The sequence below is a fragment of the Helobdella robusta genome (assembly GCF_000326865.2).
Source record: "Helobdella robusta unplaced genomic scaffold HELROscaffold_18, whole genome shotgun sequence".
In the NCBI taxonomy this organism is placed as follows: Eukaryota; Metazoa; Annelida; class Clitellata; order Rhynchobdellida; family Glossiphoniidae; genus Helobdella; species Helobdella robusta.
This window is the reverse complement of record NW_008703981.1, coordinates 3,252,584-3,265,005: the sequence shown is the minus strand read 5'-3', so window position 1 is coordinate 3,265,005 and position 12,422 is coordinate 3,252,584. Positions and strand designations below refer to the sequence as shown.

Here is a 12,422-nt window from a genome sequence, read left to right as displayed (position 1 = left end):
TCCTTTGAACGAAATGTCAGACAACTGTTCAACCAATATTGAAATATATCTGGCAAGGAAACCATGCAGTTTTATAAGCCAAGAAGCCAAAAAGCCAAATAGGCCAACTCTAATCGAAAAGTTCCCTTTTCATAAATTTTTACCTCTGTATATTCCCCAAAAACATCTTCATTTAATATAATAATACTTTTGATTATAATATTTTCACTGTCACTAAACTTTCCTCCAATAATCCGGCTCTTCAGCAAACTTAAATATCAACGCTGTTAGTGCTGCTTGACTATTTTAGTATTTTCTAAAATGTCCCAATTGTGCTTTCTTTTTAGTTTTTAAAATTTTAAGTTTTTAGAGTTAAATAACTGCTCTTCCTTAATTATAAAATTACTTTGTAATTAGTACCGTTACTTATTTTTATTAATATTATTAATTTCAAGATTGTAGTATTATCAATACAAAAATTTTTATTTTTGTTAAATTACAAAATTTATCACAACAAAAATTAGTAAAAAGATGATCAACAGACTGTCAAAAAATGGTTCAAAATCAACATCCCAATTGTCTCACTCCATTGGTTGGTTCATTATTATTAATTATAAATTATTATATGATTATAGGATAGGGGTTGTCATTATTTTGATTAGTTTTGTTTGTTGTAGTTGTGATGATAGATTGGATTTTATTTGGTTGATTGCCAGTCTAAGGAAAAATAGAATCTTTTTTGTGATTTTCTCATTGAACTGTTCTTCAATTTGATTTTAGATGTGATTGACAGCTTCCTCCATTTGTGTGATCCTTTATAGTTTATAGACCATAATAAGAATAATTTAAAATCCATCTAATAAAATTAAAGTAACAAGATTTATTCTTATCATTAAGGATTAAGTATTATAGATTATAATAATATACTGATCATATATATTTGTATTTTATCATTAAATTATGTTATTAATAAATAATTAGTTTAAAAAATTGTGTTATTAAAAACTTTATAGAGTCAGCAACGGATGGAAATGTGAAAAAAACCGAGGACTGGTCGTTATTCATGGGCATATGCGATCTCATCAACACGTCAGAGGATGGGTGATTTAATTGATTTTATTATTTCTTCATCAATTTTCATTCTCTCATTCTATTTGTTTCATCATTTTATTTGGATTATATTGAAATGAGTAACTTTTCCAATCATCAGCCCCAAAGAAGCAATAAAGACATTCAAGAAGAAGTTTGCAACAAAGCACCAGCAAACAATTGTTCTCACTTTATCTGTAAGTTTCCTTCTTCTTAATCTTGAATTAATTTCCTATTAAAATTTGTTCTTAATGGCACATGAATGGTATGAAAATAAACAATTAAACAATGAACAGTTACTTGAAACGTGTGTGAAGAATTGTGGCAAGAGATTTCATGTTCAGTTAGCCACAAAAGACTTCCTACAGGATTTTATGAAGATCATCAACCCAAAGAATAATTACTCTGTTGCCCTCCAGAACACAGTGCTCGGTTTGCTACAGGTTGGCTTATTTTTCTACACTCCACTTAAATCTATTTTTCTCTGAGATTGTTTTTTTTTATTGTATATATTTCTCTCTTTTTTTAAACAAAATTAATAATTATTTCAACTTTTATCTGAGCAGACGTGGGCATTTGCATTTCAAAACAGTCCTGAGTTGAAGGAAGTGAACAAGACATACCAGGATTTGAAGGCCAAGAGAGTTGAGTTCCCACCCCTTGATGCTGACAAGGCATCTCCCGCTTACATCTCCCCACAAGTAACTTTCTTACATTTCACACAGACAGATGTTAAAATCTTTGTTTAAATTTTTTTAAGAGTGCATCGGTTTCTTCATGTGTCGTTGAGAGCAGTGGCCACAATCGACCTGTTAGTATCATCATCCAATCATTGCTTTCATCATTTTTACTTTTCTTTTCTTCTCTTCATTGTTTCTTCATAACAACAAGTTCATGATTTGAAACAATGATTAGCCACAAAATTCTCTCAACACATGCAACCTTGAATTCATTGAAAGCAGCAGACAGCAGCAGGCACAGCTCCTGCCTACCACGACCACCGTCACCACCTCCAACAACAACAACATCCAACTCAAACATCATCGTCGTCGTCGTCGTCACATCAGAATCAGCAAAAAATTCAAAAATTGAAATCCGAGTTGAGTGCAGTTCAACAGAACTGCAGAGTTTTTGGTGAACTTTTGACTGAGTTGTCACAAGGTGGAACATTGAATTCAGCCAGTGACCAACAGTTACTTGAGGTACATACAAACATACATAGGTACATACATATATACATGCATACATACATACATACATACATACATACATATAATCCATATAAATGATTATCAAATGTAATAATGATGAACATACAAAACAGGAGTTGAACAGAACTTGCAGAGACATGCAGAGAAGGATACTGGACTTGCTGCAAAACTCACAAATTGATGATGAGATTACGGGTGAGCCGTGATTACACGAGTGAATGATTGAATGAATTGATGAACAAACGAATTATTGAACGAACGAATGAATGATTGGATGAATAATAAGTGAGTGAAAAAAATGAACGAGCGCACCGCGTCTGAATGAATAGATTGAATGAACGAATTCTGAATGTTGAATGAAACAAATATTTCACATGTCGCTTGTTGAATAAGACACCTGATCTTTGTAAACTAATTCTTTATTCTTCTATGTATTTCTTCATTCATTTATTCATTCATTTCTTTATTATGACTCATTCTGTAATTCCGCTCATGTTATCGTTCATTTATTTTTAGCCACGTATTTATCTCTTCAATCTGTCATTAAGATTTTAATAGACGGTCTTTTCATCTGACCATCCATCCATCATTCATCCACTCTTTTATTTTTTCATTTATTCACTTATTCACTCATTCAGATGACCTGCTGCATATAAACGATGAACTAAACAACGAGTTCGTTCGCTACGATAGATACCATCACAGAATGGTCAAGAGTAACAGCCAAAATACTCTGCTGCCCACCGTCAGCTCCATTGCTTTTTAATTTATTCATATACCTATCACCTGATTGATAAATAATATAAATAATCATAACCTAACGTATCAAGGCCACTGGAGAGATTGAATCTACGGAAAAAGTGGCAGGAGCAGCAGCAGCAACAACCACCACCACCAACTCTTATGTGGCTGTCGCCAACCTCATTGACTTGAATGATAGTCCATCTATAGCTTCTGCTGGTGGGGGTGCAGCAGTTATCAACTCTAGGCTGAACAATCTTAGTTAGTATACTCTCGCGCTCTCTGCTTATTGACGTTGAATGCCATTGTTTGTTTGATAGCTGAAAATGACAAGTGGAATGAATTTTTTGAAAAATAAATACCTCCTCAATGACATTTTGAACTGCTATGCAGCTCTGCAAAGTGCACTGTACACTGCAACAGGCCAGGATCCATTCTCGCCTCTTCAGTCAGTTTTATATTCTTCTTCTTCTTCTTGATGTGTACGTCGTTGTTTGTATGTTTTGTATGTTGTTGCGATGTATGCGGTATAAACTTTTTTCTCATACGACCGCCAACAAACAAACAAACACACAAACAAACATGGACAGACATCAGAAAGATATTGTGCTGGATGCATCGTCATCGTCGTCCTACAACCCGGTAGGTAACTTTCGATTCAAACGTCCAATCACATTTGATCATTTAATTCACTTTTCATGGATATACGTACTGTTCAATGAGTAACTTTGTTGCTGTTGTTTGTTATTCAACTTTTCTACCCTGCTAGGAGTTGCTGAAGCAGGAAGAGGTCAACGAGATGGAGACCTGGCTGAAAATGAATGAAGTACGAACGTCATCTTTGTCGTTATTAATGTTAATTTTGTAGCACTGTGACGAGCGCACCTCGTATCCAACAGACACACAGAGATACACATCTACACAGTACACGCTGCACACATATGCAATATTTGTATGTTTGTACACGTAAAACACACAAGACATTTGTATGGATACCTGTACAGGGCTCAGAGAATGTAGGAACGTCAGGCGGAGAAGACCGCCAGAGCGCCTGCAACAACAGCAGCACAGCTACCAGTTCGGAATTTGAAAGATTTCTCGACAGAGCCTCACATGTCCCCAGTCAACCTAAAAATTAGCCAAAAAAGAGAACCTACTGTAAAAGTAGCAGTTGATCGATTAATGGATTACATTACAATTTGTAATTAATCATCTTACTAACACAAACAAACAATTTAATGTCAATTTTCTACCTGTGTAGGCTGCTGTTGTTGTTGAGATTAATTTGTTAGCTTCTTCTTCTTCTTCAGCATTTCTTGACTTCATTATTATTATTAACCGTTAAAACCCATCGTTAATTCTTACAACTTTGCCATTACATATATTTATTGCTTTTCAACATTCCATTCATAATTGTTCAGTGAATTTATTTGTGTAATGCATTCTAAAGTTCATTTTATTTACCATCCTGCAACTTTTAGATAATCATGTCGAGTTAATTTAACCAATTTTCATCGCGTAGTAAATTAACTTTCGTAACGAGTGAACAATTTTATCACCTAGTTTCTCAATTAAGTTCAATATTTCTATTCTTTTTCTAAAACCGAATTTCAAGCAGCTTTTAAATGTTTATGTGCATGATGTTTTTAAATGTGATTGTTTGTACTTTCAAATTCAACTACTCTGTCATTCATGAATGAATGCATGGGTAAATGAATGAATGAACGAAAGAACGAATCAATAAGTGAAGTGAATGAATGAACGAAAGAACGAATCAATAAGTGAACGAATGAATGAATGAGTGAGCAAATCACGCACCACACGTTGTAATATTTTTTCATACTATTTAAAATATCATATTTGAATAATTAACAAACAACACGTAGGACATGCATACGAATCTGATGAAATTTTGTTGAAATCATTTGAATCACGATCGACACACACACACACACACACACACAAACGAACACACACAGAGAGATATCATTCAAAATGCACAATCAGCTTTACTCGCCATACAGATAAGATGTTCAAATCAACAAAGACTATCAGACAAACGACGAAGCAATCACAAATTTAATTACAGTTGCTATTGAGTTCGATTGAATAAAAATTTTAAAAAAATATTTGAAAAAACGTATTATCTTGACATAATGAAAATGAATGATGAAGGCAAATATGAAGAGGAAAATAGAGAGATAGATAGATAGATAGAGAGAGAGAAAGAGAGAGAGAGAGAGAGAGAGAGAGAGAGATCAAATGATATAAATTACATTAAAACAGTTACCAAGGTACGAACTTTGTATAGTAAAAATACAACTACTGATGTGAAAAAATTAAACAAGATCAACCAGTTGTGATCATTTCTTCTTTTTAATGAGTTTGCGAGTGTTCAGTTTTCACGTTTTCATCATGATCGTTCACACGTACACTGAGATACTTGAACACACATACACACACACACATACATTAATACATATGTACTAAGGCGTAGATAGCTAAACAGTAAAAATTAATAAAAAAGTATGTTGCAGTTGTTTTTGCTAAACGTAACATAACTAAGTTGACATTAACACAGTAACAAGCGTGTGTGTGTGTTTAATTGTGTGTATGTTTGTTTGTATGTGTGTTTGTTTGTAGAGAGTGTTTAATTGTATGTATGTATGTAGAGAGTGTAGTGAAACATAGCAGGTACGTACGTACATGATGACGAAAAGGCACATGGGCTGCTGTCATCATCAGACAGCAGCCGATCCTATTTATGTTAGTAATCACTTGATCAACTTACAAATAAAAATGTAGAAATTTAAAAAGATGCAAGTCTTCAAAGCTTAAATACAAAATGATGAAATATTTTAAATACTTTTGTACAATCAGCATTTGAGGAAGGCACTAAATTAATGAAGCTAGCCTATCGCGACCGAAACCAACAGGTGCATCCATCGAGTAAGGCCGCCCACCTAACAATCGCACGGATAATAGCAGAAACTAGAAGAGGCACGGTAAAAATACTTGATTCTTCTTGCATCACTTGAAACTGAACCACAGTGAAGTGCATTCTAATATACAAATCACATTATATGCTTGTATACATGTGTATATATACATTTCTTTATTCCTCTATATACATAAATACATACATACATAGATTATTTATATATTTATATAAGAATTGATATATACACAACAGCTGTATTCAAATTTGACTTGTATGTTTATCTCAATTAAATTCAAATTCACACACACACACTCACACGCACGCACACACACATTTGTTAGTGTCCATTCAAAGACATATCACATATCACCTGATTAAATGCCACCAACATATTAACAAAATGTTACACAGGCACTTATTTTATATAGACACATGTGCACAAAATGCACTCAGCAAATACACATGCACGTGTAACAGACGCTCTAAAAACGATCATTAAAATAGAAATATACAAAAATATAAGCGGTTTATCGTCATCTTGTTCAATTAAATAACTTTACAATTAAAAAAGAAATAAACCAATCAATTAATTGACCAATTAATCAATTATAAATGCACGTACAAGGCACGATATAAACGGAAAATATAATTAAATTATCATTAACTAACTTACAAATGTGTATAAAATGGTACACTTGCATCATTAAATGGTACAAATTAACTCTTATTTTAACTTGTATATATATACACACAGACACACGCACACACACAGACACGCACACACACACAGAGCAGTCATCGCCACCTTATCTTACATTCTGTGGGGTTTAGGTGAGAAAAAAAAAGAGAAAAATTATTACAGCATTAACAACGAAATTATTTACAATTTTTTCCATGACTCCCACACACGCACACACACACGCACGCACACACACACATACATACAAACGAAAGAAGAAAGCAGTAACGTGTAAAAAATTATTCCAAAATAACATTAGTGCAGTCGTTAATCATCTTCCCTACATACAAAATACAACAGATTACAACACCATATAACATATACAATGGCGGACATAAAATACATACAATTCAATGCACACTACACAAATATACAATACAATACACGAACAGAAAGATAAGGCAAAAAATATTCACGTGTAAGAAGAACGAACGAATGAAGAGGAAATTAAAAAAAAATATAGACATCACTTCGCAGGTTACAAATATAAACGTTATGAACAATTTTGTACACGCGGATGCAATGCGAATACACAAACACGTAGGTGTACACATCAGCAATTGTACAAATATGTACAAATAATTAATACGCACATACGTGCGCATGTTCAAGGAAATATAACTGTCAGTTGCATTGGAGTGATCAAATCATGTGCAAACTCTTGAAAATATGCATTAGGACATTTCATTTTTAAAGAGAAATAGAGGGAGAGAGAGAGAAAGATGAGAGAGAAAGAGAGAGAGAGAAGAGAGAGAGAGAGAAGAGAATAAAACATCGGAGTTATAAAATAAAAATGATCTTTGATTAGAAGCACCATGCCTTGCAAGACTTTTGATGGTGATGATAATAAACAAACAAAAACAATGCAGACGAAAAAATTTGCCGCTGATTCACAATGACAAATCGTTATTATGAAATCAATACATCATTATTACCATAATTCATTTCACAGTTCATTCATTCATCTAACGTTTAATCATAATTCACAATTCGTTTTAATATTTCAATTGACAATTAGTTGAATGACTCATCCGCTCATTGGTACATCTACTCAATCAATCAATCAATCAATCAATCAATCAATCAATCAATCAATCAATCAATCAATCAATCAATCAATCAATCAATCAATCAATCAATCAATCAATCAATCAATCAATCAATCAATCAATCAATCAATCAATCAATCAATCAATCAATCAATCAATCAATCAATCAATCAATCAATCAATCAATCATTAACGATGATTCTGGTTATCAGATCAATTAATTGCTATCAAATATCACAAATATTTTAAATAAGAACAACAGAAAAACAAGAAGTGGAAGAAGAAGAAAAAGAAGATGAATGATGTTTATACAATACATGAGCACATCTGAGCGCTCATAAATCAATCCAGCCATCATGAAGAAAAACACAATAACAGCACTACAACAGCAACGACAACCACCACCACCAACAACAACAACAACAACCAACAACAACTACCAACAACAACCACCAACAACAACAACAACCACCAACAACAACCACCACCAACAACAACCACCAACAACAACAACCACCAACAACAACCACCAACAACAACCACCAACAACAACAACAACCAACAACAACAACCAACAACAACAACCAACAACAACAACCAACAACAACAGACTAAGGCGGAAAGTACGCATTTATAGTAGTAAACAATCAGCCAAATGAAGATATAGAGTTAACCCATTTAATTGACAACTACGTAGAACACACACCAAGATTGCCAGCAGGCACGTGTAGGCACTTAATAACACACACACACACACACACAAACAAACAAACAAACACACACAAATACATACAAACAACAAAACAATACAACACTCAACTGTTTACACTACAACACTTAATAGCACCAAGAATGCAACAAAGTTCTCATGTAGTCGTATCTTCTTCTTCTCAGATCGGTTTGAATATTTATGAGTTCAGCAAACTTAACCAGTAGACTTTTCTCTATACAGAACGTAGTGCTGCTATTCGTTAGCTACAGTCGCCAATAAAATATTGAAGTAGAAGCTGAAGTATCAGCAGCAGCAGTGTAGTAATTAATTGGTAGTAGGAACACTTAAATGGAGCCAGCCAGCCTAAGACAAACAACAAACAGTTAAAGCTAGCTAATGTCACAGAACTTGTTGCACTTTCACCCTAAACAAAACCAGTACCACAAGTAAGTAAACAACAACAAACCAACAACCAACCAATCAACCAGCAAGCCAGCCAGCCGACGGCAAGACAACAACAACAAAACCAGCACAAAATTCAAGACAAAAATATGAATCTAGGTTAAATATGCGCTGCTAAGCTAATCAAAACCAATTGCAGGATTGTCTGTTTGTGCATGTATGTGTGTGAGTGTGTTTGTGTCTCTCTGTCTCTCATCTACCTGCTAGGATAATTATGCGACATTCATAATAAAACTCAGACATAAAACCGTCACACATATAACAGGTACACAGATATAAATTCATTCACGAAACACATGATGCTTGCACTCAACTTATACATTCAACCAACATAATATGTGTAGATATATATATATATAGCTACTTAAATAAGTAAAAATTTGTTAAATTAGTAGGCCGAAGAATCACCATCATTCACAACAGAATGGCTGTCATCACTGATAGCAATCAGCACCATTCCATCACATCACATCATCATCGTCGTCGTCATCATCTTTATTGTTATCAGGACTCTTTGACCAGTCTGTAGATGTGATGCTGGGCTCCGTGTTCATTGGTGGAGACTTCGAAGACGTAGGCGACACAGAGTAGTGTTTCCTGGGTCTCTCTGTGAGCCACGACCTTCACATTGATACGTGCCATTAATTAATTAATTACTGCCACAAAAGACATTACAATACATGTGATGTGTTATTGTAATGTGTTACAGCAAAAATGCGGTGCACTATGCAGTACCTGCAATATGGTGAAGTTCTCGAGCACGCTGTTCATCATGTACTTCTCGGGCAATGTTTTGAGTTTGTGTATGAAGTTGATGAGGTACTCACACATTGGCGACCTGTGTATTCTGTACGTGAACTTGCAGTTCTCCGCATTTGCATACTCCGTCTGTGTGTGTGTGTGTGATTGTGTGTGATTATGTGCGTGTGTGTATGTTTTTGATTAATTGACCAACGGCATATAGGCAGCCCTATACGCATTCATCTCAATCAATTTCAGTAAATAATTGAGAGCATATAGAAGCAACAACCTCAACTTTCTCGACAACTTGCTTGCCGAACGAGCAGACCTTCGTAGAGCACTGTACGACCATGTCTGTGTCACTCTCATATCTGGAAATAAACAACCATACAACGATACACACAATGATATGCATGCAGAAATAAGTAATTTTAACTAATATAACTGTCTTAAATGATGGCCAGTTTTATACTGTACAAAATTCAAAGTATCAATACTATAAAGAGAGAGATATAAATTTGGAAGTTACTTACAAACTAGATATGCCATAGAAGCCAGCATTGCTGGGCAGATTCGTGTTCACATCTGCCTGTTAATATTGTTGATGATGGCTTTGATGATGACGCTCATGTTTGATTAGTTAGTTAAGTGTATTGGTGTGCTGTTGGAGTTATTGTCAATCTGGTTCGTGTTTAAAGTTGTAATAGCCAGAAGAGATTTATAAATGATTAAACTCTCCTTACACTACACTTACAATGGATGTCTAATCTTCAACTGAATAGACAGAACGAGAGAGAGATAGATAGATAGAGAGAGAGAGAGAGAGAGAGAGAGAGAGAGAGAGAGAGAGAGAGAGAGAGAGAGAGAGACGGTGAGAACCAGAGAGAAATAAAAGATAAGAAAAGAGATAAGAAAGCAAGAAAACGAAGAGATTGAAAGCCTCTATGAATTTTATAGTTAACTTGGGCCAAACACTTGAGGCAAAACATGAAGTAAAAATATGAATGGAAAAATAACACTAATAGTGCTATTAGTAGTATGACTTGTTATTACTATTATTATTGAAAGCATCATTATTAACACAAATATTATTCACTTGGTAACATTTTTCTTAAAAAAAAAAAAACCACTCATTCAAGTTTAATTGAATGCCAAGTCAACAGCTTGCATTATAAATTTGGAATTAATTAAACTTCTCAAGTAAAAAAAATATAACAACTTGATCAGCATAACACCAATGACAGCATCATAACAGCAACAAAAACACATCAACACAAACAAAACAACGATATAATGTCGTGTTTTGTTGTTGTCTCCATCAACAACACAACCACCGCACAACAACAACAACAACAACAACACAACAATAACAACGCAACAACAACAACGCAGTGACAACAGCTCAAAACCAGCAAGAGGACACCGACCCAAAATTTGACGAGAAAGAATGCAGACTGAGGTCCCTGGTCAAAGAGCTCCTTCAAACCACCCTTCTTATTTGGGAACTTGTCTGAAATCTGGCATATGTCTACTGACTGTATGTACATGGAGAGGAGAGAGAGATTACAGATAATTAAATAGAACTTATTAACTAACTAATGGGTAATTATCACTTCTAAAAAGGCTCACAACTGACATGCTATGATGATGACAAATAAAACAATGTCAGGATGGCATATAGTAATTAATGCTGCTGTGATGACTGAAATGACTGAATGATAATGACACTGAATGATAATATAGCAGCTATTTATAGCAGCAGTGATTGACGACAGACACGTACACACAAACAACGTACACACAATCAAACAACTAGGACCTGTACTCACTTCTAAAAAGGGATCGTTATAACTCACAATGCTGTTGATGTGTACGAATAAATGGCGATGGAGCTGCAAGTAGAGGAAGGATGAACAAGTAAGTAACAAGGCAGTACACACGCACACACACTAATTCACACACACACACACACACACACACGCATGCACGCACACACAGACTAACAGTTTCACCCTCCTGATGTTCTTGAAATGCAGAGAAATCGACCAATCGCAGCTTGGGACCAGCTATGCTCCGCCCCTTGTAAGCGGGTTCAATAGGCAAACTCATTGTAATTGATGGGGAACTCTTTTCTTGAAAGGTGTAAGGGAGATTTAGTGATGTCGTTGTGGCGCTGTTGTTTGCGTTGTTGCTGCTGTTTGCATTGTTGGTGATGGCCGTCTGAGGAAATGTCGGTTTCAATCTGATCAGGGAAATAAGATCCAAATTTATGAATAAGATAGCAAGGTAGCAAAAACTTCTTAAGAACATGAATGAATTAACAAAGTTTTAATAATAATAATTAATAATTAATTAATTATTAATTAATAATTAATTAATAATTATTAATTAACTTGAATGAATGCGTGTATGAACTTATGAGAAGTAGAATGAAGAAACGTACTCGGGCGTGTGTGAAGGTGGTGTGATGTTCCAGAGAGTCGGCTGGTAGGCAGTAAACTGGTCGACCATCATGTTAGCGTTGATAGAGTTAGGCAGAAGATTGTTAGTGACAGCCCCCGTGGTGAGATTTTTGTGGTGGAGAGCGTTGGCCGACACAATTTGTGATGAGGACATGGTTGAAAGGCTCTGAAGAACTTTCTCTTTTGTTGATGGGTCCTAAGTGGATGAAAAATTATTATCATTTCCTAATTTAAAGTCCTTTGTTATTTTTATCTTGCATAATAAGTTGATCAACACATTTATTTTCCCTTTCAAC

General features: G+C 34.7%; 2 protein-coding genes across 2 annotated transcripts in view; one reads left to right on the top strand and one right to left on the bottom strand.

Moving 5' to 3' along the window:
- The first annotated feature begins 126 nt into the window (after positions 1-126).
- Positions 127-5,147, top strand: HELRODRAFT_110832 (hypothetical protein). Its single transcript, XM_009016545.1, has 17 exons — positions 127-265; positions 377-381; positions 502-571; positions 993-1,080; positions 1,190-1,265; positions 1,365-1,511; positions 1,635-1,769; positions 1,829-1,879; positions 2,028-2,270; positions 2,393-2,474; positions 2,918-3,024; positions 3,110-3,281; positions 3,414-3,468; positions 3,611-3,662; positions 3,790-3,846; positions 4,025-4,745; positions 4,779-5,147. Exons 3-16 carry the CDS (start codon positions 511-513, stop codon positions 4,157-4,159), a joined length of 1,461 nt encoding a protein of 486 aa, XP_009014793.1. The 5' UTR covers positions 127-265; positions 377-381; positions 502-510; the 3' UTR covers positions 4,160-4,745; positions 4,779-5,147.
- A 4,280-nt stretch (positions 5,148-9,427) lies between these two features.
- Positions 9,428-12,422, bottom strand: part of HELRODRAFT_156770 (hypothetical protein) — a gene marked incomplete at both ends in the record, with an annotated part of 3,790 nt that continues 795 nt past the window's right edge. Inside the window, 9 exons of the mRNA XM_009016544.1 lie at positions 9,428-9,544; positions 9,659-9,811; positions 9,954-10,035; positions 10,198-10,253; positions 11,092-11,199; positions 11,494-11,556; positions 11,669-11,796; positions 11,962-11,963; positions 12,108-12,322. Of these exons, the coding sequence (XP_009014792.1) occupies positions 9,428-9,544; positions 9,659-9,811; positions 9,954-10,035; positions 10,198-10,253; positions 11,092-11,199; positions 11,494-11,556; positions 11,669-11,796; positions 11,962-11,963; positions 12,108-12,322 (924 nt within the window). The remainder of the gene's footprint in view (positions 9,545-9,658; positions 9,812-9,953; positions 10,036-10,197; positions 10,254-11,091; positions 11,200-11,493; positions 11,557-11,668; positions 11,797-11,961; positions 11,964-12,107; positions 12,323-12,422) is intronic.